Here is a 27,466-nt window from a genome sequence, read left to right as displayed (position 1 = left end):
CTGTGGGTAAGAGGCGGCACAGCCCGGGTGCATGCCGTTTCTGTGGTGGAGCCGACGGGTGCCCCATGAGTACTGGCGTGGGGACTCAGGTTCGCATGGTGTCACCATGGCATGCGAGTGGAGGGAGCACTGGGTGCCACATGGCGGTGGCAGGTCCCTGCCTCAGTTCAGGTGGGCATCAAGGCCTTGCTGGCAGCGATGGGGCCAGTTGCCTTGCAGCCCCACCCCTCTTCTGGGGGGATTGGCTGGCAGGGTCACCCTGTACACGGGGGTACTCTGTGCCATCAGCTACTTTTTCCACAGTGTCATGCCCTATGATTACCACTCCCTGCCTGACTGGCTGGACCAGGCCCCTGCAAGTGTATGCAGAAGTATCAGGGTCTCCAAAGAAGAGCCACTGAACTGCTGAATCCTTGTTTGTTTGCGGAGGGCGGTTGAATAGATAAAGCCAGTATTTTCAACCTGCATATGTAATTTATTTTTTTTTTTGGGGGGTGCAGGGCATACAGGTGAAGATGCAGGAGCCTGAACTTATTGCAAAAACACTGCGAGCTGTTCTTCATCCCTTTAAGAATGGCATACCTTTGTCAGAGCTTCAGAGTGAATACAGATCTCTGACTGGCGAGTGGATTCCCTTCAGGCAACTAGGACATGGCACACTGGAGGGCTACCTGGAGAGCATCCCAAGAGTGGTCAGAATGGAAGGGCACAAAATGGGAGAGGTAAGAATCAGTTACAGTTCAGAAATGGCTTTTGTGTTTGTAAAGTCTGCATGGATCATAACTTTACTTCTGGACCCTGTCTTAGCATGTCTAACTCTGGCGCAAATATTGGTGGGTTGTCCTGGGACCTTAGAGAAGGTTAACTTGTGTATGTCTTGATCATCTCTTCAGAATGGGGTTTAGCATCATCTTTTTCCTACAGCAAAACCATTGTGCATGCTGTTGCTTACAAGTCTGACAGTGCTTGCTTTAGGCTTAGCACTCTTGTTTGTCAGGAGCTGCAGTGCCACAGAACTGTAAAGATTTGCCAAGGTGAGAAAGACCCCATGTGAGTGAGGTGCCTTGATCCAAGAGTTGCAGCGCCTCAGTTTAGCAAGTGTGCAAGGGACAAGGAGTCAATGCAGAGATTAAGAAGAAAGTGGACCAGTGTTCAGCAGATAATATTAGTGTGGTGCGAGAGTTTTCACTTATTCTTTGGCCTTGTTGCACTTGCCTGTGTCTCCCGGTGGCTGCCAACTTGGAAGCAGCTTGCCAGGACCACAGGCCACCTTATTGATGTGGCATTCCTGGTTTTGAGTCAGAACACATTCTCTTGATGGTTGGCATAGCTGTGTGACTTGTAGATCATCTGTTTGAGTGGAGAGCTTGAAGCCTTTCCCTCATTGGAGCCATATCTCGGTTCCTGAATTCTCTGTAGAATGGGAAACGTGAAAATTAGCCCATGTTTGACACAATGTATGCCTGTCACAGCAGGTCTTGAGAGACAGCACTTAAGGCTGAGCTCCCTTGTTGGCCCAGCTAGATCAGGATGGCATCTGGGTACTCACAAGTAGGTCTATCTGGTTAGCTGTGAAGAGTGTGACCAGGAGTGTCCTGGGTTTTGTACTGATGTCTGGAAACATGGCTGTTTCTGAGCAAGAGGTTCCTTTGCTGCATTTTTACAACTGTCAGAATTTGCCCTTCTACAGTAGATACCCAAGTTTGGGGTTCTTTTTCACTTGCTCTAAGCATGCACTGATCGCAGCTACACCTGTAACATGAATGCAGGTACATCTGGGAACACTTGTGATGCTGCAATTTAATGCTTCCCCATGGTGGCTCTGGCAGATAGCCATCTGTTTCTAACTAGGGCCTTGCAGGGTGTAATCTGGTATCCTCCCGTTGCCTTGAGAGCCTTGCTTATCCTCTAATACGACATGTGCTGAGAGCCTTGTGGACTCTTGGATAGCACTAGAGGCGGTGCCTTCCCTGTGGCAGCTGTAAGGAGAGTGAAATGTGGCTTTGGGAGGTGGAAGAGGACAAAGCTGCCAAACAGGAGCCTTGAGGTAGTTGAGCAGGACTTGCTTTGGTTTGGGTTTGCCAACTATGCTCTGCATGACTGAAGCAACTGAGAGGAGGCACCCTGTGAACACCTGGGAAGCAGGAAAGACACAAAGACTGAGCCCACACTGCTGTTTTATGACCCTCTTGTTGCTGCTGTCCGGAGTGTCCTCTGGGCAGACATTGAGCAGAGCATGACAGGTGTGGTTATGCACAGGTGCAGGCTGATAACTACCTGGGGCTGCTTCTGCATGCTTCTGCATACGATACCAGTATAACACTTTGTTCTCCATTCATGTCTCTCTAGAATATTTGAGCTCCATTATGAGACGATAGCTTACAGTCTACACAAGCATGCTGCAAGAGCATGCAGTCATCCAGTCTCTCTTCCTGGCTCTGGGAGTATTCTGTTCTCCAAAAAGACTGCCAAAACCCCTCACCTTCCTTTAATTCCTTTAGGGACTGTGGAGCAGGAAGGAAAGACACACACAGAGATCTGCTAGCAGCTGATGATCCTGGATGCAGGCTAGGTAGTCCTAAAAGGACTTTCTTTACTGCTAGGGCAGTTGTCAAAGACATACCACAAGAAATGCATTCAACAAGCAATCTTATAGAGTGGGCAGTAAATAATACCAATTGATCTCACAGTGCTACGTCTTACACGCTCGTTAAATCAAAAGATTTACGTGGGATGAATAATGCCTGGGAAACTGATGCTGAACTTGCTGATTGTGTTGGGAAGGCAGTGATATAAATTATCCTGTGCTTCTCTTAATACTAAACATTAATTTAGCCTTGAGTATAGGAAAGATAAACACTGACAGTTATTCCTTCACACGATAGCTATGTTCTTCAGTTTCCACACAAGGTGAGCATTACATTTGGTGTACAAAAACCACTGCACAGGGACTTAAATTGACATAGTGTCCACCTGCAACAGGTGTCTAGTTCATTTCAAGGAACCCTGCTTCGCTTCACTTCATGTTCAGTTAAAAGCAGCATACCGTTGCACCTTCCATTGCACCTGGAGATTTTGACTTCTGCTCAAATAATTAGGCCCCTCCAAAAAGAGGAATTTGAATATGGCATTTCTCTGCTGTAAGTGAATTCATCCATCCCATCTTTTTTTACATCTGAATTCATTCTAATTCAAACCATCATTTACGCTAAACTTGAAGTCACTGTGATATGAAAACAAGCGAAGAAAGTACTGAAAACAGAGCAGGGCTCCATGCAAACAGGGAAATGCCTGTCAGCTAGGAGTGTGAGGAAGGATCTCAAACCTTTATCTGGAAATGGGGACAGCTGGACGCCACTCTGAAGTGCCAGTACACAACTGCCCACAGCATGGGGCACAACCAGGAGAAACTGTGTGCCACTCAGGGCTGCCATCTTGTTGGGATCATGGAAGGCTGATGTCACAGCTCACACAGCTGGCCTGCTGCCGTGGATAGACACAGGCTGCTGAGGAATGACAGGCTGGAAAGATGAGGAGGAGGATTTTCTGTGAGCCCCTCCAGTCTGAGAGCAGTAGAGCTCTGCCTTGCGACAGGTGATGTGCCAGCAAGAGCTTACGGATGGAGGACTGACCAGTGTGTAGGTGACATTATGGTGGCTGTTACAAATGCCCTGATTGGGAAGAAGTAGTAGATGAAGCAGATGATGCCTTCTTCCAACTGCCAGAAGCCTCACATTTGCAGGCCCTGGTCCTCGTGGGGCACTTGAGCCACTGCCGTAAGTGCCGAAGGGACCAGACAGCCAGGCATGAGCAATCCAGGAGGTTTCTGGAATGTGATGGTGGCAACGCCCTCATACATGTGCTGAGTTGATGAGAGGATACGGTCTGCTGGATCTGATTCTTACAAACAAGGAGAACTGGTTGGGGATATAAAGGCTGGAGACAGCCCTGGCTGCAATGACCACAGGGTAGTGGCGTTCAGGGGAGGAATAAAGCAAATAGCAGTATCAACAACCCAGGACTTCAGGAGAGCAGACTTTGGTTCAGGAGTCTGCTTGTAAGACTCCCCTGGGATACTGTACCCCTGTACTGGGATACTTTCAACAAGCAGGATAAAAAAAGCAAAGGTGGCAGGAGCACTGCATGGAAAAACAAGGCGCTCCTGACAAAACTCAAACATAAAAAGGAAGCATGCATGAGGTGAAAGCAGGGAGAAGTGACCTGGGAGGGATATAGATTTGCTGCATAAACAAGTATGCATGGGCTTAAGAAGGACTGTGTTTATTATTGACGAGTTCAACAGCATTAAAATTGGGACAGAGGGCCATCACCTCCAGAACAGCTCCCCAGGCACTGCCAATTCTGAGAGCATCCTTCCAAAGAAAGTCCTTAAAGCAGCTGGGTAACTGTACAGACAACAGGAGAAAACACAGGAACAAGAAAAAAACTTGAAGAGCAAAGGTACAGCAAATGAACTAGAACTCTGCTGTGTTTAATTGGACTAAAGCTTTACCAAATCCATGCTGAAATCACGCAGCACTGGTTGTTGCGCAGACATCTGTGAAAGGGTGAGGAGTTACGGATTTCAGGTTCACCTTTCACAAAGATGAGTTACTCAGTCTGTCACAGTCCACTGTATGACAAAGTTTCTCTCTGATTTAATTATTTTAAAAGCAAGGATGCAGGAGGCATGCATAGAGCTCCTTACTTAACTCTACTGTTAAAAGCATGCACACAAGAGGCAGAAGCAGAATTGGGTGAGGTGGAAGGAATATAGAGAAACTGTCCAAACATGAAGGAATGGGCTTTGGAAAGCTAAAGCCTATATGGAGCTGAATCTGGCAAGGAACATGAAGGGCAACCTTTCTTGTTAGAAAGGTTTCTACAGGTACATCATCACCAAAAGGATGACTAGGGAAAATGTGGGCCTGCTGAGTAATGGGAATGGCCTTAAAAGACAAGGAGAAGTCCAAGGCACTGATTGCCGCCATTACCTTGGTCTTTACTGGTAAGACCAGCCATCAGGAATCTCAGGGCTTCTGAGATGAGTGGGAAAGTGCAGGGCAAGAAAGACTTACCCTCAGTTGGGGCAGATTAGGCTAGGGAGCATTTAAACAACCTGGATGTGCACAGGTCCATGTACCTGATGCAGTGCACCCATTGGATGCCGAGGGAGCTGGCTGATGTTGTTGCAAGACCACTCTCAGTTATCTTGGAAAGGTCATGATGGTTTGTAGGACTTCCCTGAGGACTGGAAGAAAGCAAGTATCACGTGTGTCTTCAGGAAGGGTTGGAAGGAGGACCTGTGGAACCACAGGCTGATCAGCCTGACCTCAATCTCTGGGAAGGTGATTGAGCAACTAATCCTGGAAAGCTGTTCCAGACATGTGAAAGATAAGAAGGCACGTAGGAGCAAGTATGGATTTCTGAAATGAAAATCATATGTGGCCAAAATGATGCCCTTCCAAAATGAGATGACTGGTTGGGTGGATGGAGAGGATTGGGTGTACTTTATCTGAATGTCAATAGGCATTTGACAGTGTCTCCCATAACAGTGGCACAAAACCCATTGGGAGGCTAGTCATCAGTGGTGTACCCCAGGGGTTGATGCTGAGGAAATGCTGTCTGTCATGTTCATGAATGACCTAGATGATGGGACGGAGGTCATCCTCAGCAAGTCTGTAGACGATAGGAGGGACTGATAGAGCAGATGTGTGTGCTGCCATTCAGAGGAACCTCAACAAGCTGAAAGATTGGAACAACGGGAACCATCTGAAGTTCCTTACAGGGAAGTGCCAAGTCCTGCACCTGGGGAAGGGCAGCCCCATGCATCTGTACAGTCTGGGGGCTGATCAGCTGGAAAGTAGCTCTGCAGAGAAATTCCTGGGGGTTCTGGTGGACACGAAGTTCACAGTGAGCAGCAATGTGCCATTGCAGCAAAGGGGACCAACAGCATACTGGATTGCATTAGGAAGAGTGTTGCCAGCACACTGACAGAGGTGATTATTCCCCTCTACTCAGCCCTAGTGAGACCACATCTGGGAACTTATGTCCACTTCCACACTTCCCAGAGCAGGAGAGACATGGACACACTGAAGCAACTTTAGCAGGTGGTTATGAAGATGATGATGGGACTGGAACATATTTGATGGGACAAGGAACAACAGGAGAAAAGTGAAATACAGGTTATTCCATTTAAACATTTTTTAAAAAAACACTTTTTTGCAGCAAGGGTGGCTAAACACTGGAACAAGATGTCCAGCGTAGTTGAGAAGTCTCCATCCTTAGAGATATTGCACCCCCAACTGGATAATATACTGAGGAAATAGGTCTAGTTGATACTTCTCTTAGCAGAGATGCTGTGTGAGATGTTCTGTAGAGATGTCTTCCAGCCTCAATTTTTCTGTGGTTCCTTGCATTTAACTAGTGCGGTGCTGAGGCTGCTGGTATGCTTTTTGCATAGGTGTTGACTGCATGGCATGTACGCTGTCTGATTTCTAAACAGGAGCTACTCAGGTGGAAGAGCTGTACATTAGAAGGAGAGGACCTCCCTCCAGTGGCTGTGTGTTGATCCAGTTTTGTGCAGATGCTGGGTGTGCAGTGGGGAAGGACAAACTGGAGTGCACTGCTGGAGGCCAAGAGTGTTGCCTGTTTCCAGTGTTGTCATCCCTTGTCCATGCTTCCCTCAGCTGTTTGGATCTGCCCGAGAGACTGAGGAGAGCTCTCCAGCAAGCTCTTGCAGCTTAGCAATTGTTTTTTTCTGTCTTGGTACTTGTTTTTTCTACTTTGGTTGTCCTGCCTTGCTTGTTAGAAAAGTTTCTTTCTGGAACTGCTGCTTCCTAAATTTCTCTGAGTTTCTCCTATGCTGAATTGTCACCCCCCCATGCTTGTTGAGGGCCATGGTTATGAGGGTGGTGGTGAGGTGTGTGAGGGCCCCTTTTTCAGCCTGTACCTCCACCACAGACCATGGCTCAGACCCATGGAAAGAACCTCTGAAACCACAGACTACTGTTTTTCACTTGGAGGTGTCTAAGTGACTGCTTTGAGTTTGCATCTCCTCTGTGAGGCAAAGTGCATTCTAGCCATGTGATTTGGGAGCTTGCCGAAGTGGGATTCCTACATCCACTCAGGGGTGGCCTGTGGCAGCCTTGGTGAGGCTTGGCAAGGGGAAGTCAAGGCAAGAGTACATTCAGGAGGCCAAGGAGGTGGCTGTGGGATTGCGCAAGGCCGGGCGGTTGTTAGGAGCCAGCCTGCTGCCTGCAAGGTGATATATGCAGCCAGGATGGCCGTGTTGTTTCTTTGTTAGGTGGGCCAAAGGCAGCCTGGCTCTGCAGGGCCAGAGTGGTGCCAGAGTTCCTGGTGAACCATGGCAGGAGGAGTGAGAACAGGCTGGAAGGCCATGGCTTCCCAGTACTATAAAGCGACATGGTCAGCCTGTAGGATGGGAGTGAGAAGCCAGGCTGTTTCTCAGTGGGGTCAAATCTAATGTGAGAAGCTGATGGAGAGGCTCTGGCTGTCTGCTTTGCTGATTTCTGAGGTGCACTGTAAAAGGAGGGGCAGGTCTCCAAGACCTGTGTATGCTGCTGAAGCCTCTGCTGAGCTGCCTGCAGGCCCCCATGACCCAGCATTTACAGGTATGGAAATGGTTGCAGATCCTTCTGCAGGCTGTGAATGAGCTTGGGCCTCACTGACTCTTTTCCTCTCTTTCCTCTTCCACTCCAATAAAGGTCATTTGCCATGCTGTTGCCTGCAGCGAGACTCTCCCAATTGCTCAACTGGTGGCCCGGCAGAGAAGTTCCAAGAAGAAAATGGGACGGCAAGTGAACTGTCAGATGAGACTGAAGAACACGTCTCCAGTCACATTAGCAGGTAAGCCCCAGGCAGCTGTGGAGGGCCTGCCTTTGTGAAAGAGCTGTGCAGCTGCTGGAACAAAAGTCTTGGCTATGAGTGTGTGTCACTAATGACCATGAGTTGTGTGGTTCCTGTGAAGTTCCTGGCAGTGGGGAGTGTTATTGACAAAGGTGCTTATGCTTGCAAGGCATGGTCAGTGAGGAAGCCTTTCTCAAGTGCGTATGTGAGATGTGAATGATCTTGAATAAAGGTTCTTGGAGGATGCTTGGCTTCACTTCCACCTGCCTGTGCTTCTGTGATAACTGTGGTTGAGATGCAAGCGAGAAGTGTAGCAATGAGCCTGCTCATTCTTTGAGGCTGAGCTCAACCCATTGTGGAGTGGCAGGGATGAGCCATACCCTTGCAGTGGATAAGAGCCCTTTTAACATAATCTGTGGCTGTTTCAGCAGCTCCTGTTGCTGCTGCAAGTGCCCAGGTAGCAGCACGTTACTGGTGCCCAGGGGCTGCTCTTTATACCTCTGTGCCTTTTTGCATAAGCTGCTGCAGCAGTATTTACCTGGAGCCCTGTGGGTCAGCTCTCCCTCACTGCTGTGCTGTTATTGTGTCACTGTCAGTGGGGTATCCCAGGACCAGGACTAGACAAGGCCCATCTGTGTGGGAGTTGGCAGCTTGGATAAACAGTGTGCCTTGCAGTTTGTTTGTATTGTCCTGTTCTTGTGTGTAACAAAGGGTTTGCTGCTGCTTGCTCTCCTGTGACCACTCCAACAGTCTGTCCTCTAATTGGGAAACTGAACTGGTGACTCCTGTCCCAGTTAAATGACCATGATCATCAATGAACAATGTTTCACCATCATGCACGGCAATACCCCTTGGAAATGTTTGAGCCAGCAAGTAAACAGTGAAGTGCCCAAGAGCTTGTTTATTCCAGTGTAACGTGAAGGGCAGGGTGGCGTGTTCTTCTGCAGGTGTTCTTGGGTAACCTCTGCTGTGTGATGGGAGTTTGGGAGGAGGGTGCTTGCAAGCGAGAGCAGAGAAGAGACCCTTTGGGCAGCGGTGCAGATTGTGGCTGAGAAGGTGGAGTCAGGCTGCACGTGCTGCACCTCTGGGAGCTGCTGCTGCTGTTGGTTGGTAAATGGCAGCCTGGCCATGGGTTCCACCTGAGACATGACCTGTGGTGGCACCTCACAGATGCCAGGCTTTTCCAAGAACGTAAGCGGAGACAGATCTCCTGTTTCTTTCCATGCTGCAACACGATGGCAGAGACTGTGGTTTGTGAGTCCTTTGGTACAAGCCACGAAGCTGTAGCAGAGACCCATGACTGTGTCTGAGAGGATCCCCCCTCACTGTCTTTTGGAAAGTCATGGCCTCTCTGGAGTGAGTTACTGCTGTGCTTGAAGTCTCTTTGAGTGGGGTGAAGGAGAGCGTTACTCACAGCTACGTCTGTAAACTCTTTAGGAAAACCCAAAGGAACTTTGCGACAGCCCAGGCCTTTGAGCGTGCAAGAAGAAGGCAGCAAGAGGCCTGTTCCTCGCCTGTCACGAGGCAGAGGAGTGGCGTGTGAAGTGGTGAAACCCATTGTGGAGAGTGGCCGCTCTGCCTTGCCTCCAGCTGGTGGGAGTGGACCATCTAAAGAAATTCCCATGCAGAGGCACGTCACTGTGGTAAACAGGTCAGTGTGTGCATGTCTGTGTGTTTGAGTGAGGTGAAATGATGGGTGGTGGACCCTTGGATGCTGCTGTACCAGTGGTGTACTTTGAGACATGGGAATCCAGTCTCCCACCCTTGCAGAAGGTGGAGAATGTGACTTGATAGGGAGGAGGGAGACAGGTGACCCTTTGCCTTTTAGGATGCTGCTGCAGCTATACATGTTCTTGGCCTGCTCCTGTGTCTTCTGGGGAAAAAACTGGCCAAAGCTTTCACACCAAGTTGTGCAGGGATGTTGCTGCTTCCTGGACCCAGGCAGGAGCTGCTGTGGCCAGGGCAATGGGAAGCAGAAGGAGGTTTGTGTGGAGGTGACAGGCAATGCTGCGTGTTCAGGGCCATGACTGTCTGCAGGCAGCTGCTGTTTACCTCTTGCCTGCCTTCTCTACTTCAGTGTCAGTGTTTGTGGCTCTTCTCGACGTGCTCGGCCCCAGCAGCTGCCCCACCGTGTTTGGGTGAAATGAGATGAGGGCTGGAGCTGCAGTTTTGCTGGGTTAGCGGTATGTGCTGGTTTTCAGCCGCCTTTGAGCCTGTCTAATCCAGGTGGCTTACCCGTCTGCTGCCCCATCACTTCTCTTTCTGTGTTGTTTTCAGCCGCCCTGGGCCATCAGCTGATGGTGGGGAGAAGGCGTTTGCTGTTCCCTCATTGTGGCTGCGCTCAGCCCGCTGGAGCTGTGATTGTGGTGGTAATCCTCTGCAGGTCACTGGGCTGGCTTAGCAGTCAGCCTGGCATTGAAGGGAGATGGCAGCGGCTGCTGCTTCCGTGGCGGCATAGCTGTGAAGCGGCATGGAGCAGAGTGAGGGCTTAATCCTGCCGTGGGGCCTGCTCTTTCTGGAATAACTCCCACAAACCAGGCACCTGCAGCCCCTGTTGCCTGCGTGAGTCCCGTGTGTGTCAGGCCTGGGTGCCAGAGGGGAGGTGAGGATGCGCTCAGAGCGCTGGTGAGAGCAGCATCCGCTTCAGCTTTTGTGCCCGCGAGCGCAGCCTTTCACTGATGGCCGGTAGCGCTGTCTCATAACCACCCCGCTGCTGGCAAAGTGCCCTTTGCAATGGCCATGCTCTGCTGGTTGTGCTTTTGGGAAGTTCCCTGGCGTGCTGATGGAGGGGGAGGCGCACCAGGGTTGGGGAGACAGCCTTGGGGCTGCCGGGTGGATCTGCTGGGGCTTTGCTCTGGGGCAAGGCTCCTGTCGAGGGCAGGAGACACTCCTGGTGTGCATGGGCAGTGGGGCTGTGGTTGTAGCAGCAGCTGTGTGGCTGTGCCCAGGCAGAAACCTGGGGGAGCCAAGAGGCAGGTGGTGATGGCAGCAGGAGCCCACAGCTGTGAAGCTGAGGTGGGCGAGAGGAGAGCAGTGTTAAGAGCAGCGAGGAAGATGGAGGAGCTGGCAGTGGCCATGTGAGGAGTGGAGGGTTTGGGGATAGAGGTTGGGGAGGAGAGAAGTTCTGCGTGGGGCAGATGAGGGGGGGGAGGCTGGGGCCTCAGCAACAGCGGGGAGCCTTGAGGTGGGCCTGTGTGCATCCCAGCTCCCAACGACATGAGTGTGGACTAGGCTGACCCTGTTCTTCTGCTCCCGAGTAAGCTGGGTGGAGTTGCGGTGGAGAATCATGTCACCAGCTCTGTGCTCTGTTTTGTTGAGGAGGCTGCTGCAACAGAGTAGAGAGAGGTCAAGTTGTCTAGTTGTGAAAAAGAGGTGGGGAGCAGGTGTGCAGAGGCCTTCCCTTCTCTGTGCAAATGAGCTGGATTTTTTGAAGTATCAGTTCCCTAAGAGGCAGAGATCTTTTGTCCTGGACAGGCAGGGCACTTACTGTTCTCTCCAGGTCAGCTGAAAGGCCAGAATGTGTTTCAGAGTACTTGAAGCTTTTTAATGCTTGAAATAAAATCAGGTGGATGTCAAGTCTGTTCTGGTTCTTCTAGTGGAGTGTGCTTCATCTTCTTTTGTCACCTTTGTTCCTCTCTGAAAGGTTCCCCTGAGCTCTTTTCGTTAACAGTTTGCTGCTTTTGTTTCTGGTGTCTTGTTCCTGCCCTGCTCAGCAGGAGAAGCTACAGGCGAAGTGTGCTTTGGTCCAAGTAGTTCTCTAGAAGAGATCCTGTGCTGTTGCAAAGAATCTAAATGCTGTACTGTTTGCTTGGGGACATACTAGAGGGAAGGCTCATGGAGAAGAAAGTCATATTCTGTTTTAATGCAAGGTTATGTAGTGCCCTGTGTGACTGGATTAATTTGTTTCAACTTGGATTCAGGACTGGCAAGATCCATCCACGGCTGATGTTCTTGCTGCTGAGCATGTTTTGTGTCTGCAGAGCTGCTGTAGTTGCTTGTGCCTTGAGAACTGCAGGAGGGAAAGCCACTTCGAGCTAGGAGGTCTGATCTCAAAGCAGTGCCCAAATGAACAGGGGTGTGAGCAGCATCCCCAGAAATCCTGGGCTCACACCAGCCTCACAGGTGGCCGGCACAGATTCAGGGCCACTATTCTAGCAGTGCTGACAGCAGCCTGTGAAAGTTGAACCTGAGCTGGCAATGAGTCACAGTAGCTGCTTGCTTGCTCCCCCCATCCCCAAACAGGGGAGAGAATCAAAAGGGAAGGGAGAATCTTCTGGATTGAGATAAACACAGTTTAATAAAATAACGAAATAGTACTAATATACCACTACTACAAATAATAATAGATATATAAAAAGGAAATAGAATATAAAATGAAAGGTACTCAGTAGAGTTCCTTATGAATTCCATCTGCCCTGAGGACCCAGTCCCAAGAAGAGAGCACCCTGTCCTGAACAGCTGATCCCAGGGAAGGGGCAGGGAAAAAAAAAAACAAAAGAGAGGCAGGAAGGGCTATATAGGCCCATTGCGGAACAGTAGAGCAGCAAAAGGCCAAACCAAAAGAAACTCCTGAATGGAACTCAACTGAAGTAGAATTGGAATGGGTCTTTGTCTCTGTCTCCATGTCTGGAAAATCCAGCTCTTCTAAAATATGAAGCAGAATGCTAATGACATGGAATATTCTCATTGATCGGTCTGGATGTCAGTCAAAGTCTGCCCTGTCCATGTCCCTCTTCCTTGCTGTCTCACACCTGGAGCCAGAGAGCTCGGAAAAGGCCTTGGCTTCCAGACATCAACTAAGATAACAGTAAGCTCTTGCATTCTCTTTGTTATAACTCAAAGACCCTGGAAAGTTAGTTGAAGAAAATCATTAGCTCTGTTCTGGAGTGTTATCTTCTTATTCCCATAAATCCAAGCAATGACCATTCTAAGTACAAAAAAGACAAGTTTCTAACTGTATGAAGAAAGTTAACTTGCTTTCAGTCAAGCCAGCACAGGGTACTGACTGCTCTTGGTGCTCTACCCAGCATCATGTAGTGAAGCCCCACAGTGAGGCTGCAAATGTCAGTTCCTGTGTGGCTGCCAAAGTCTGTGTCCCATCCTCTAGTGCTCTGTGGTGTTTTTGCTGAGGGATGCTCATGACACAGCTTCTGGGGCTTGCTGCTGTGTAGCCTTGAGTCGAAGGGGAGCAGGCTGTTTCTCCTCCTCATGCTGTCGCACCCAGATGACGAGGGGGAGATGCTGAAGGTGTCTGCAGTTGTGCCACGTTGTTTCCTGCTGCCCTCCCAGGCCTTCTTGCAGATACTATTGCAGAGTCTGAGGGACTGGTGTTATAGCAGGAATTGCTCAGTAAGTTCATGTTATGAGTATGCTGCTTTGGACCTGCAAACCCAGAGAAGGTGGAAGAGACCTTGGTTGTAAGGCTAACTGCAGAGATCCTTGAAGCTCGAGAGCAATGGCATGGATGAGAACAGGTTGAGATGCTTGCTGACACCCTTGCTTGGACCAGCAGCCAGGATTTGCTGCTGGCTGCCACCTGGCCCCACTGCTGAGATAGCACTGTCCAGGGGCCAAAGAACAGAACTGGATGGCGTAGACCTTACCAAGGTAAGGTGGTGGGCAGGGAAGGGCATGCCTTCCTTTCACTCTGAGGCAGTGGCCTGTGAGAGTGAAACCCAACTGGCTGCTGGGCTGCAGCTCCAGCTGGGGGCTTGACAAGTCTGTGTGGCTGCTGAGGTAGAAATGGTATGTGGCACTGACGACTAGAAGACAGTTATGGATTCTTACTGGGAGGCAGCACTAGCACAACATTCTCTGTTAGCCATGTGACTAGCTCATGGGATTGCTCTGCTTGCTGCCTAGCAATGGTGATATCTGTTTTGAGTCTGCTTCCCTTACAGGGGCTTTTTTCCTTGTGTGTCTGTTGGGCTAGGAGTTGTCCATGGTAGTAAATATATGTGCAGAGAGGTGGGATCCTGGGTGTCGTGTAGAATCTGCATGGCCAGTCACTGCACACCTTCTAAGAAGAGACTGTGCTGCTGCTTTGTATGGGGATCTGAGCTGTACCCAGAAGGCAGAGTGTTTTCCTGTGATGCAGAGGGAACGTTGGAAGAGTCTTTTCAGATAACCAACAAGTGCAAGGTGTGAATGTGTGTTTGGGTTTCATGTGGATGACTTTGCCTTTGTACTTTCTGAGTCTTGGCCCGTGTCTGTTTCACAAATGTGCTTGTAGTTGATCTGCTGCTCAGCAGTTCTGGGCATGTGTCTCGTGCTTTGGAAAATGCTGTGCTGGGCAGTGGCTGTCTTCGCTGCTAATGCTATGGGACGTGACCCGGAAGAGAAGTATTATTTTTGATACAAATGACACCCCATAGCTGATGGTGGAGCCATAGTTTCATCTTATGGGGGCAGCAAAAAAGCAAGGGAGACAAGTTTATGCTAAATGTTGTAAGACGCAGCTTAGAAGAGGTGTGAATGTGGGAGGCCTTGTTCTGGTTTGCAGATCTGCTCTGAGTAAAGGTCAGTGTGAAGACACAAAGGGCTGTTCTAATACTCCACTAGTCTACATGTCCTGTTGCTACTGGCCACAGCATCATCCTTGTCCCCTATCCTACCTTCTGAGAGCCCAGGTGAATCTGGGAAAATCCCTCTTGGTGGTTATGTGACTGGTGAAGTTTGCAGTTTCTCCCCAGGTTGTCCCTGAACTCCAGAGGTGGCCAGTATCCATACTGGCCCCTTGGGCAGAGACATTCTGCAGAGGCTTCTCAGTGCATGTGCGGTGGCTGCTGTGCTCTAGAGGTACCTAGTGTTCACAGCATCGGTGGAGATGCCATGAATCTGTGGAGAACTATTTTAGTGCATTTGCCGTGCTGACTTCTCCGCTGCAGTTATTCTTTGGGTTTGTGTCTTTGAACCCTTTCCTCCAACTCTAGTTTGCTTTTGCTGCGGTGTATGGAATTATTCCACAGCTGATTGTTTCCAAAACAGTCTTAGAGATATACACACTGCTGTGACCTCTTCACCCTCAGGAGCTTATTGTGCTGCATGTGCTCCCAGCATAAGCTGCTCCTCTTTGAGGGACCTCAGAAGAACACCTGGAAGCATGACATTTGTGTCCTTTCTGTGGGAGAGCACTTCAGAGAGGAATCTGTTACGGTGCAGCAACAGCATCCACAAAACGACCTTGAGTTCCTCTGTAGTTTTAGGTGTTGCTCTAACTTCTGAAGCCACATATTTTAAGGAGACTCTGATATGGCTACCAAGAAGGTGAGCATAATCATGTTCAACAGCAAGACTGAAACGCCATGCAGGTAACAGACCAAATAGTCAGGCTGAACATATCAAATGTAAGACCATCAACTGTGTTATTAACCTTAGATGCATTCCTTTTTCTGATATTTTTTTACTGTGCACTTTGTTTCTCACAATAATCACCTGTTGATCTGTCTTGTTACTGATCATCAGGTTGTTTTCCAAACCAGGACATTGTGAGTACTGATCTTGTGCAGGGGCCCTGCTAGAAGTGTGTAAAATACATTTTGTTTTATGTCTAGGTCTTGTAAGCAAATGGGATGCTGTTCAGAGCCACAAGAATGATTTAAAACAATTTTCTTTTCAATTTTAGGCCTGAGAAGAGACTAACTGTCCCACCACGGTTTCAAAAGGAGTTGCAAGTTCACCTGTCCAGAAGCTCTTCCTTAGATTCAAATGGTATGTTCGCCCATTAAGAAATTTTTCGTTGGCTATTCTTATTAGATTGAGTGTTACCTTAAGAAAAATCCAGGCTAGTACTTGTTTTGAATGACAGTAGGTTTGGATGAGAAACCAAGTTCTGTGAGTGAACCTTCTTACTCTGATTTCATGGTGCTGGGGAAATGTGTCTGTTTACTTGTCTGCCTCTCTGTCTTCTAGGAAAATCCTTGCATAGCAGCATCAAAGCCAATCATAAAGCTAGTGTGAGTAGTTTGGAAGTGGAAGTATGCTTAACTTCACTCCCAGGGTAGGGATTTGGTAGAGGAAATTGAAATCCTGGCTTTCAGGAGGAAGCAGCACAGTAACCTAGCAGTCCAGAAAATACCCTTCTGCGTTCCTGTCTCCCAGCAGTTGCGCAGTTAATGGGCTTGCTTTCTCTGAGACCTGTCAGCTAAAGGTATGGTAGCAAATACACCCCTCCAAAGGGAGGAGAGGAGTAGAGAAAAGGGCACAGGCAGGCTAGTGATGTGAACCTCCGACTGGGATAATGACTGCCTTGCTCATACACACACTGTATGAAACTGTCCTAAGCAGCTGGACAGTTGCTGTCTCTTTCCTTGCTCTGCTGGAGGGTTTCCTGGGATGCAGCACCACAGAAGGACTGAGTGCTGGGTTCAGACTTTTCTTCAGCACGTCTTAGAAAGGCAAATCATTGGTCTGTTTTGTGCATCTCTCTGAATTTAGAAGAAAGTCCTTGGGTATTTTGCTGTATTTTTGGTGTTGTTTGTACTTGTAAAGAAATTATTCTTGGGACGCCGCCTCAGTGCATCCTCTCAGCAGCAGCATGGCTGAGGGTTCTGTAACCTCTTCCAGGATCTTTTCAGAAGAAACATTTAACAACTTCTATTAAAGTAGCCACAGCAATTGAAAATTCAACTTTAAGACAGTTCCTAAATGTCTGAGCTTTCCATGGTGCTTTCCAACAGAAACTGACCAAAACAGCCATGCTGGACAGGAGAGCTGCATTTTAGACTTGATGCTATGCTGGCAGCTCCCATGTTTAGTTTTTGAATAGGTGGGTAATCATCTGTCTTCTTCTCTGCTGATAAATCTATATTTACTTCAAGGCTGTATTTTTGTTTAACAGATAACCTGAATATATCTGTTGCGGAGACACGTACTGTTGCGTCTGGCCCTCCTCCTACTCCTGTCCATGAAGTTCAAAGTCGTATTAAGGAGATTCTCAGCAAGTGCAGCAGTGGTGTTTGGGTATCAAAGATACCACAAATCTACCGGGAAATGTACTGGGAGGACCTTAGCACAACAGTGCTTCGTGAACTTGAGAACTGGCCTCATGTGTGCACAGTGAGTATTGAATGTCATTTTTCTAGAAGATGCTGTTACTCTACAGATTTCTGAGTGTTCAGTTGGGAAATGTTAATTTATGTAGGCCTGCATCTCTCATGACCTGTAGCAGTGAAGAAAAAAAAAAAAGAAGAAAGAAGAACCCCACCCCCTCACATTGTAACAATGCCTTCAAAACAGCACCCAGAAATCACTGTTGTCTTGACTAGCGTTGTTTTGGAGGAGAAAGGTCAGCCTATCTGGCTTCCTGGCGCAGGTGCTCTGGGTTACTGAGTTGTCAGCTTTAACTGACTCCAACACTCACAACTCAAACAGCAGCTGATGACACTTGCTCTCCATGACATATTGTTGTTGGTTGGTTGGTTTTTTCCCCGGTTGCGTTTTATGCTTTTCCTTGTTGGTGGGTTTATTTCTTCTTAGATTTATAAGCTACCAGCAAATCCTGTGTGAACAATCTTATGTCCATGGTTAACTTTTTATAGACATTATAGACATTTCCATAGGTCTTTGTTTACATCTTAAGTCAAGGTTATGGAATTTTGCTGTGTAAGTTACGCTTATGATACAATAATAGATGAAAGTGAAGTGTGATAATGTTGTGGGGAGAGATTACAGCTTCCTTCTTGCCCACTCCCCCCGACATCTGTTACCTATTGATCACCAGGGGTGTCTTTGTCCGTCATATTAGGAACTGGTATCAGGCTGAGCCTCTACTTACAGGTCTGCTGTGTGAGTTGCCATCACCACTGGGCTGAGTAGACACTATCTCTTTTGTTTTCTATCCCACTAACCCTCACCCAGAGGCTCCCAACCACGTCATCACTAACTGTAAGGTCTGTACAGTCAGAGCTCTTCCTTGCATACAGTGCAGCTCCTCCACCTCACCTGCCCTGCCTGTCCCTCCCAAAGAGCCCGTAGCCCTCCATTCCAGCACTCCCATCGTGGGACTCATTCCACCAAGTCTCACTAATACCAATGATATCATAGCTCTGGGAAATGACCAACACTTCCAATTCATCCTGTTTCTCATGCTGTGTGTGTTGGTGTACAAGCATTTCAGATGTGCTCCTGAGCCCTCCATGCTCCCAGCAGCAGCATAAATGTTCCTGCTAGCACTGCCACCCTCAGGCAATGCTGTGCCAACCCTTGGCTTACCCTCAGCTTTTGTACTGGCATCCTGTTCCACAGCGGTGCTAGCTTAAAGCCCTCTCAATCAGTCCCATCAGCTTACAACCAAAGATGTGTTTCCTCCATCAGGACACGTGGATCCTATCAAGCCACATCATACTTTGTGCCTCAAACGTTCTTCCATGATTATAAACGCCAAAGTTTTGGTGGAGGCACCAATCCTAGAGCCAGGTATTGATATGTTGGGCTTGCCTGCTTCTTCCAAAGTCTCTCCCTCTTACTGGGAAGATTGATGAAAATACTGCCTGTGCTCCTGAATTTTTTAGCATTCTTCCCAGGGCCATGAAATCTCTTTTGATTGACCTTAGATTTTTTCATTGCATCATTAGTACCCATCGGAAATAACAGGAGTGGGTAATAGTCTGGAAGCTGTACTAAACTGTTGGGTTGTCTGGTGACATCTCTAATTTGGGCCCCAGGGAGGAAGCAAGCTTTCCTGAAAAGACGGCCCAGCAAAAAAGCAAACACTGTACCACTGAGGAGACATGTAAGCATATGTCAGACTCAGATGTGCTTCTCCTACCTCCACCCTGAAAATGCACAAACAAAAGCTCACATGAGACATGAACCAGAGTGAAAGGGTGATTCAGAAGGTTGGTGGGTAAAGAAAAGTAATGGGTTCCGTACAAGCAACAATTAAGTTAGGTTATTTAAGTGGCTAAAGGTGGAGATACGGGCTACAAAAATGTGGAGAAGGTAAATGGGGAATGATCATCATCTTGAATTCAAAAGCAACTGAATGTCTGCATGGATGAACTGATGATCCCTGGCTTCACTCGGCATGCACTACTTCATTCCAAAGAAACTGTCACTGGCAGTGCCTGGGCTATGAAGTATCCAAAATGGGAGGAAGAGGTATTGCTAGATTTGTCCTATCTGCTGTGCTTTTTCCTAGGCATGTGCTGTTGTCAAAAGAGGATGTCAGGCTAAGAGCACGTTTGTTCTGACACAGTACACAAATGCACTGACTCAGCCTGCCTGTATGTAATTTTTCCACAGCTGATCCTTTCTGGCCAGTCTTGGTCCTGACTTCTTTCTAAGAGTGACTTTTTTCATGCTCATACATCAGCCTGAGAAGATGACAAAATAATATGTCAGTCCCCTGTAGTGTTTGTCAGGTGAAGCTGTCTTCTGTCATCTTTTTCTCCACTTATCTTCCCAAATTCTTTATTGCAGTTAGAAGAGTGAATAGTAGGCAAACACCTTTTAATTGGCAGAAAGAAGGAATGCATGCTTCTAGAGTTTTCTTGTAGTAATGGCAGCCATCTCTTTACTTAAGGAGCTGGTAGAAGAACAACACTGCCATTCTGAACTTATAATTTCCAGCTGTGCTGAAAGAGATATACTTGCTTTTCAACAGTTCTGAAAAAAAGATGTTCTTTTTTGTAAAACATCCTACTGGCTCTGGCTACCTATGAGCTTAACCATCATCAGAGGCCAGGTTCATCTCCAGTAATCTACCATTCCTCAGTCAGTTGTCTTACTGCTTTTTAATGAGCTTATGGCTAAAGAATATATAATACCTGAGCACAGTCTTTAGTGCACTTGAACACTTTGGTGTTGTCTTGGTTGATACTACGTGAAAATACTCCTCAGACTGGAGAACATTTGCCTGGCTATTTATTCTGAGGAAGAGGTTTTACACAGTAAAGGAAAGCTTAGTGTTCTTTGTTTCATCTCTTGGATGTCTCTGGTTGCTTGGCAGATCCTAAAGGCTGTCTGTCTTCTTGAAGCTATATAATTGGAAAAAATCAGAGAAAAGAAAGGGAAAATTGGCATGGATTTTGTTTGGTGGGTTTGGGGTGTTGTGGTTAGTATGGTTTTTGTTTGTTTGTTTGTTTGTTTAAGTTGTCATTACAAGTTTAAGTTTGTCATTACAAACAGGAAAGTACAAGATATTTTTAGACAAGAGTGGGACTTGTGTTTGTTGCCTAGTTGACAGGTAGTGTATTGTTTATTTTTTAACAGTATCTGGTTGTCAGAATATTCTTCATTTTTTACGTTTTATAAAAGTTGTGACTGTTTGCAGAAATTGAAAAAGAGGGCTTAGGAAGATGGCAGGATCAGCTGGTAAACAAACCAACAGAAACAGGATTAGGGCTGCTGTTTTCTGAAATCTCTGTTCCTGGGCCTTATCCCCTCTCCTAATGGAGGAGGTGCCACATAGTACTACATCTGGCAACGGAGTTTTTACCACAGTGTTAAGAGTGAATTAAAAAGGTTCACTCACAGAAAAGGAGGATCACTGTAGTAACCAGTTGTATTCCTGAAGCAACTTTGGTTGTCAGGATTTTACTCTCAAGGAAGGAAATCCTACACCATGATTAATCTGTGTGAAGCAAAAGTCATCATTCCAGAGAAATGGGCTTGAGAGAATAAAAAATTCAGCTTTATTTATAGGTAATAGTGTGTTCTTATGAGCTGTAATGTACTTTGCACAGAGGAGATGGTGGAGTGGCTATCATGGCTGGCAGTATGTATGAATTAACACTTGCACAGTTTCACACAAGCCCTGTGAACTGTCTCCTGCAGCTGAGCTCTAGCATTATGGTAGTTAGCTTCCTTTTGCCATGCTCATTGAAGAAATCAGTGTTGGGTCTGACAGTTTGCTTTAGTGGGTATCTCAGTACTAGACACAGAGCCACTGGCTATTTAGAATGGAGTTCAGTTAGCAGAAGAGACATGTTCTGTCTAAAATTTAACTAAAACTAGATGTGTTGTATATAGTACAGCACAGGACAAAATACTGTTGTTATCAGCCTCACTGAGAAGGTATTATCGTAGTATGTGTGGAAATGAGCCTGTTGAGGACGCAAGATCCAGAATAAGTTTGCTGTCCAAACACAATGCTAGAACAGGCTCTACCTCAATGTTCCTGAAGCTCAGGCTTGCTGATGAGTGGTTAGACAACATGATGAGCCACCAAATGAAGTCAGACTCCATTTCACAGCATCTCTCCTTGTTCTTGCTTCACATACCCTTGCAACTCCTTGTGTGTTACGTCTTGCACTTCTCTGACCCCTTAGGAAGACTTCAGTGAATTATGAGGTGAAAATTAGCGCAGCCAAAAAGAACTGCTGACAAAGGTGCCTGCTGATCCCTGGTGCTGGCATGAGGATGTGAGGAATGAGGGCAGCCCTCAACAGTACGGAAGTGTTAGATTGGCTCAGCTGGCTTTTTGCATCACAGAGTTTGACTTTTGACTGTTTTCAGAAGTCAGAGTCTCAAAAGCAACAGAAACTGTGGAGAATAATTCTCTTCACTGGGCTGTGCAAGATAATGAAGTGGGAGGACAAGGAGGATGGGTAGAAGGGGGCAACCTAAAGACACTCCTGAACTTTGCAGAGCTTATCACCCCAGCCATTAGCACTAGGTGAACTTGAACAAGGGATATCTGGGCAATAAGGATCCTTTAGTCTAACAACAAAAGAAAATATTAAAATATGTCCAGTATGACTTGTATTTTAACATTTCAGTTAAGTACAGAAGTAATGAATACCAGAAATAGAAAGGTTTCAGGGTCTTAATTAAACTGATATACTTGCCAGGGTTAATGACTAAAAAGGCTATTAAATAAAAAAACTTCCAAAATTATTTTACCTTTTCTAGCATTGTACGAGGCCTGTGATTTTTGTGATTTTTACTTCCTGATAACTGAAATACAATTGCAATTCAGAAGAACTGAGCCAGTTCTTCTAAGGTTGCATAAACATTTCATAGAATCATGGAATTACTGAGGTTGGAATGGACTTCTTGAGATTATCTAATGTAACTTCCCTGCCTAAGCGGGGTCACCATGAGCAGTTCGCCCAGGGCTGCATCCAGCTTCCCAGTTGACATGGAAGGTTGGCCAAAGACAAGATTTTTAATGTGTCCTTTTGGCATTTAGAGTAAGAAGTTTGGTATTTCAGCTTCCCATGCAAAACAATTGGTTGCATGTTGGACTAGAAGCTGTAAAAGATGGAGTGGATCCCTAGGTTAAGCTGTAACTAGGTGATATAAGGGGCTTCTACAGCCTTGTAAGGAAGAGCTTTTTATTGTGTCTGAGGGAATCCTGTGCAGTGGGGATCTTCAGCCTTTCAGGAACATTGCACAAGTCTGTTGTGTTGGGGGTTTTTTTTGCCCAGAATTGGTAACTTTGCATGCCTATTGGTAGCTTAACCTCTTGCTTTCAGAGACAGCTACTTGGAAGAGCAGGGAGGAGTGACAGTTAATGCATCTCATCGTTGCCTGGGAAGAGCTGTACAGTAAAATGGTTGGCAAAACCAGCACAACCTGGAGTTGTAGTGGCTGCCTCTGACAGAAAAAAGATGCTGTCAGCCAAATGTATGGATGTCAGGTACTGCTGATCAAAGCCAGCAGTACTTTCCTCACTGCTTTGAGCTCCAGCTTGTTGGGAGTTGGACTTCAGGTACTATTCAGGAGAGTCAGGTAGATGAGAGCTACCTTCACACTCAAGCATTTGTCTAAGGTGCCTATCACCAAAGAGTACGCAGTCTGTGGCACATATGCCATGGTAACTGGTTTTTGTGTTGCATATTAAATTGAATTGGAAAGAATTCATGCACCAAACTTCTGATGAATTATTCTTACTGAATCAGAGTGATAGTTCTGATCAGTGTGTTTTAGAGCAGTGTTTGACCTATTTGATACCAAGAATCATGGAGCCAGACTTTTCCTGTTTGCCACATATGATGAGACTCTGTCACTGTCATTAAATGCCAACTTGCACTGTGCATTTCCTTTCCATGCCTTGCAGAGAATGGCAGAAAATAGCTGCATATGCTAGATATCAATGTAACCTCAAAAGTGAAAGACCTTTTCTCTGACTAGAAACTCTTATTTCAAGGAGGTGTGTTCTTCACTTCTTTGATGGAAGGTGTCGGTGCTCTAGGAGTTTGCCAGTGTATCTGCTCTTAGATCATCACTGTACACACTGTACAAGACCCAGCGTTATCTTGGTCATTCTGGCATCACAAAGTGTATCCTTGCTTTTGATCATATACATTAGTGTAGTGGTTTATTTGCATACTGTTGAGCACACATATACAAAGCTTTTGTTGTAGCAACACATTCAGGAGCATATCTATCTACATCTCTCTGTATGTGTATGTCACAAGGAGTGGGCTTGCTTCTCTCTTGCATTTCACTTGACTTACTCAGTTGCAGTGTCGGTGTTTATTTTGGAAGTACTTTTTTATTTGAAGCGTTATTATTTTGGGCTCCAGATTTTAAAGAGCTCCCTCTGTTACTCAGTCCCAAGACAAACATGTTTTTCTTTTTTGTCTGTGTAGAATGATTTCAGTCTCTGTTGCACTCATAATGCATTCTGACAGCTGTTGACTCTGCTTTGTGCTCTCGCTAATGGAGAGGTTAGAGCAGGCATGATGTGCTTACAAAGCAGGCCTGCCAAACATATTAATGGGAGATACCTTGCAGGCAAATCTATAAACTCAGTTGGAAACCAAGTTGAGATATTGGTGCAAAAGAAAGGGCAGCTGTTTTGAAGTGCTGCTCACAAGTGAAGCTGTTTGCTTGTAATTAATATTTCTGTAGTGTTGTGCATCCCTGAAGGTTTCTTGGCCATGGCACTGTCTGGAGGAGTCTGTTGCATCTTGAAAATGAACTTCTATGCAAGACATAGTAGCCTAATGATGTCTACGTGAGCTTATTTATACTGAAGAACACTGATGCAACTTACTTCAGTAGCATTTTTCCATCTCTAAATGCTTTGCTCGGTCAGCATCTACAGTCTCTTCGAAACAGAGCTTCAATGGCTAGAAAACCTCAGAGCTATTATTGGAGTTAAGAGGCTTAAAGGTCTCTAAGGATCTTTTCCCTTTAGTCTGCTGCCAGTATTTGGAGTGTAAGATTTAATAGTCCTTTCAGCTAAAATTTATTTGTCTCTGTTGCAGCACTAGTTAAAAAGAGTTCACTAAGAGAAAGAGTGCATGCAGGTAGACCTCTGCATAGAGCCTCTCTCAGGATGAACTGACTACATTCCCTCATAGCCTTCTCAAACAGATTGTGGTCCTAATAGTGCCAAGTATTTTCTGGAGCCGAAAGTTTCATTGACTAGTCATTTAAACAAATTCCTCAATCTTGTACATGGACACTTGGGACATCCTTATTGATCCCTCTGTATCTAGGATGTCATTACCTGCAAGGTGGCATGCCCTGATTTTTCCTCCAGGCCACTTGTTATACTTCAGTCTCTTGACTGCTTTGATAAGCTTTTGTTTGTTTGTTTATAACCAAGCTGCTTTCTCCGCCTGTGGTTCAACAGGCACAATAAGATTCCTGATACCAGAGGGTACAAATGTAGGTTCTTCCTGTCATGAATCATTGAAGACATCTTTGGCCCTTCTAAGTTGCATGGCCTGAAACGTTTTGTCACCTCTTACATGAAGCTGACTAGCAGAGATGCTTAAGAACTTGCTGAACATACCACTGATACACTGAAGTTCTTTGTGTGATTTGTTTACATTTTATCATACAGTAGATACGTGTTCTTCAGTAAACGGATATCTGTAGGCCACTACTTCTCCCACCAGTTAAGAGGTAATACCTCCTTGGTGAAGCTACTTGGAAAGACTCAAGTCTTAAACCTTGTGGACTGATTCACATGAATTCAGGGAGCCGAGGGTTGTTACACAGGTTTGTTTTCCTTCTCATGTCTTCTTCTTGCAGAAAATGTTACAACTTTGGTTTTCCCTGATAAAGAAGGATTCAGACTTGCCACCATGAATGGTTAATTATTAATATGTTTTAATATCTATGAAAACTATTTCCTTTTTGTCAGTTTTAGATGGCACACATGCTAATGTTTGTGGAAGTTGACCAAGACCTATTCCCAAGAAACAAAAACTTGATTTTGCACCAGTCTAGACAATGTAATGAACAACAAATGGATGAAAATGCTCCTGTATAGTAACCTACCCATATGTGGTTTGGTGACTCTTTCAACTCAGATCTTCATGTGGCAATTTGGGCTAAGCATAAAGAGGTGCACATAGGATAAAATGCGTGATTCTTGACACAGTAATGGCCCTTTTTTCAGTTTTTTCAATGGTCTGTAAAGAAATGTTATCTTCATAGTGTTATCTTGATGATGAGTGACATGTATTATTCTTGTTATGTAATACTTGAAGTCTTCTTCATTATGGTTCCATTCTATGTTGCTAAGACAGAACAGCAAAGAATGATTTGAGCAAGGCTCTGATGGGTGTGGTTATCAATATTGTAAAGGTAAATGCTACTTCTGAGTAGTAGCAAGTAATTCAACTACTCATTGTTTTGTTCATTGATCTGCCTCTGTAAAGGACTTTGGTGTTATGTGGACCCAGGAAACTGATCCGAGTTGTTTCCTCTGAGGAACGAAAATCAAGGTGGAGCTACCTAAACTCTACTAACTCTTTTGCAGGAGTTGTTCTTGCTTTGGGCCCAATGTGAAAACATTGAGAGCTTTTGTTATCTCAGGCCTCCATAGATACTCCTGCTAAGCTATGATTAGGTTGATCTAGGTTAAAACTGCATAGCTTTAGGAAGTGGAATTTTATTGTGCGTTTATTTTTGCATTTCTCAAATGGTGCTTTCAAACTGGTGACTTCCAAACATGTGAGATACTTATTATTGAATTTAGCAAGGGTAGAGACATATGGACTGGCAAAAGATCTGGGTATGGACGGAGGCTGTGGGCATGGTTTACAGTGGCCTAATAAAATTTATTATGAAATTTATTATGATCCAGAAATTTCTTCCTTAATTTCAGAACTTCTTTAAAAAAAGAAATTCACTAAGCGTGACAGCAGATAGCCTTTACAACACTGCCTAGCAGGTATCCTCTTGTTTCTGAAGTATATAATCAAATCCCATTTCCCTCAGTAAACTGAGAAACCTGTGTTTATGGTATGAAAGATGTGTGAAAGATCGTAGGGGTTGATGTGCAAAAGGCCTAAGTTTATGGAGTGTGTCATCATCTTCTGGTCCTTCTAGGAGAAAAAGAGACGCCACAATTCTTTGAAAGCAAGTCTGGGTTGGATTGCCTAGATTAGATATTTTCCCTGTAGTGATGTTGTCATATGTGTTTGGTATCCTTCAAAATGGAGGAGGAAGCATTACAAGAAATACTGCCCTGTAGTAACTGCCTCAAGCTTAGTTCTCTGTGCATGTCCACTTCAAAATGTGTATAAAATGCGTATTACAAAAATGTAAATGCAACTGATTATTGACGCTACTTTTTGTTTTCCAAGGTGGAGAAAGTACACAGAGGTGATCAGATGGACGGGCTTCTTTATCCTGCCAAGAAAATACCACCGATAGCAAAAAGTGATACAGAGCAAGAAAAGGCATCTCATAATGTTACATCCCCAAAAGCAGACCCTTTGTCAAAACCAAATATGGAGACCACATCTGCACCACTTAGTAGTGACTTAAAGCAGAAGGTTGTTAACATCTTGATGAAATATTCCAGTGGTCTTTGGGCTAATGCACTTCCCAAATTGTACCAAGACACTTACGCAGTAAAATTTCCAGAAGACATTCTGAATAACCTAGAGTTGCTCTCAGATGTATGTATAGTGGACTATGTATCTGAAGCTCCCAGAAAGGCCATCCTCTACGCTAAACCCCAGAGATGCGTTGATGAAAATCTGAATGTCACTGTGAAGGTCCAGAGGTATGATGGTGTGAAGGCAACAGCAGAACAACAGTATGAAGGATCCAAGGACCAGTATCCAGAAAACATCACTGTTCCTCCTCTAACCATTCCATCGGAAGGATCTGTGTCCGTCATTGTGTTGGAACTGAAAAACACTAACGAGGTCCTAATTAGGCAAGTTTATACTTCAGAATCTATCTTTTTTGCTTTATTTATAAATCGACATATTCATATTGTACAGGTCTGCCACAAGAAAACAGATGAATAGGAGGTTGCAGGACTTTGTTATTTACTTATTTTGATAATGAAACTTAAGAATCTTTTTAGTTTTGTACTTAAATGGAAATTTTCTGAAACCTTTTCTGTGCTGAGCTGATCAGTTCTGTCGTTAGCTTGCCTGAGAATCAAACCTGAGTTGACTTGCCCTTGGAGTACTTTTTAAAAAAAATCCTACTGTAACACATAGTAGTATTCAGGTATTTTTGCAATACTTACAAAAATATTTTTTTACTTCTGTAACTGATTTACTGCTAAGTAAGTGTGACTTGAGTGTGTTCAGATTACACTGCATTTTCACCTTTGGAGACAGATGAGCTTCTATCCAACAATAAACTACTGGTGTTTCTTGGTTTGGTTGCTAATCAGCCCAGCCTTAGAGGACAGTGTTAGAAGTGGATTGTAGTGGCTACATCA

The 27,466-nt window shown here is 45.8% G+C and overlaps 1 protein-coding gene across 1 annotated transcript in view; it reads left to right on the top strand.

Moving 5' to 3' along the window:
* The first annotated feature begins 434 nt into the window (after window positions 1–434).
* The window catches only part of TDRD7 (tudor domain containing 7), a 41,203-nt gene continuing 14,171 nt past the window's right edge, over window positions 435–27,466 (top strand). Inside the window, exons 1-6 of the mRNA XM_080362698.1 lie at window positions 435–722; window positions 7,728–7,869; window positions 9,307–9,520; window positions 15,494–15,579; window positions 16,709–16,926; window positions 26,367–26,947. Coding sequence (XP_080218824.1) covers window positions 516–722; window positions 7,728–7,869; window positions 9,307–9,520; window positions 15,494–15,579; window positions 16,709–16,926; window positions 26,367–26,947 — 1,448 coding nt within the window. The 5' untranslated portion in view covers window positions 435–515. The remainder of the gene's footprint in view (window positions 723–7,727; window positions 7,870–9,306; window positions 9,521–15,493; window positions 15,580–16,708; window positions 16,927–26,366; window positions 26,948–27,466) is intronic.

This window comes from Nesoenas mayeri (genome assembly GCF_963082525.1).
Source record: "Nesoenas mayeri genome assembly, chromosome: Z".
NCBI lineage: Eukaryota > Metazoa > Chordata > Aves > Columbiformes > Columbidae > Nesoenas > Nesoenas mayeri.
Note: the sequence above shows the minus strand (reverse complement) of the source record. Positions and strands in the feature narration are given on the sequence as shown.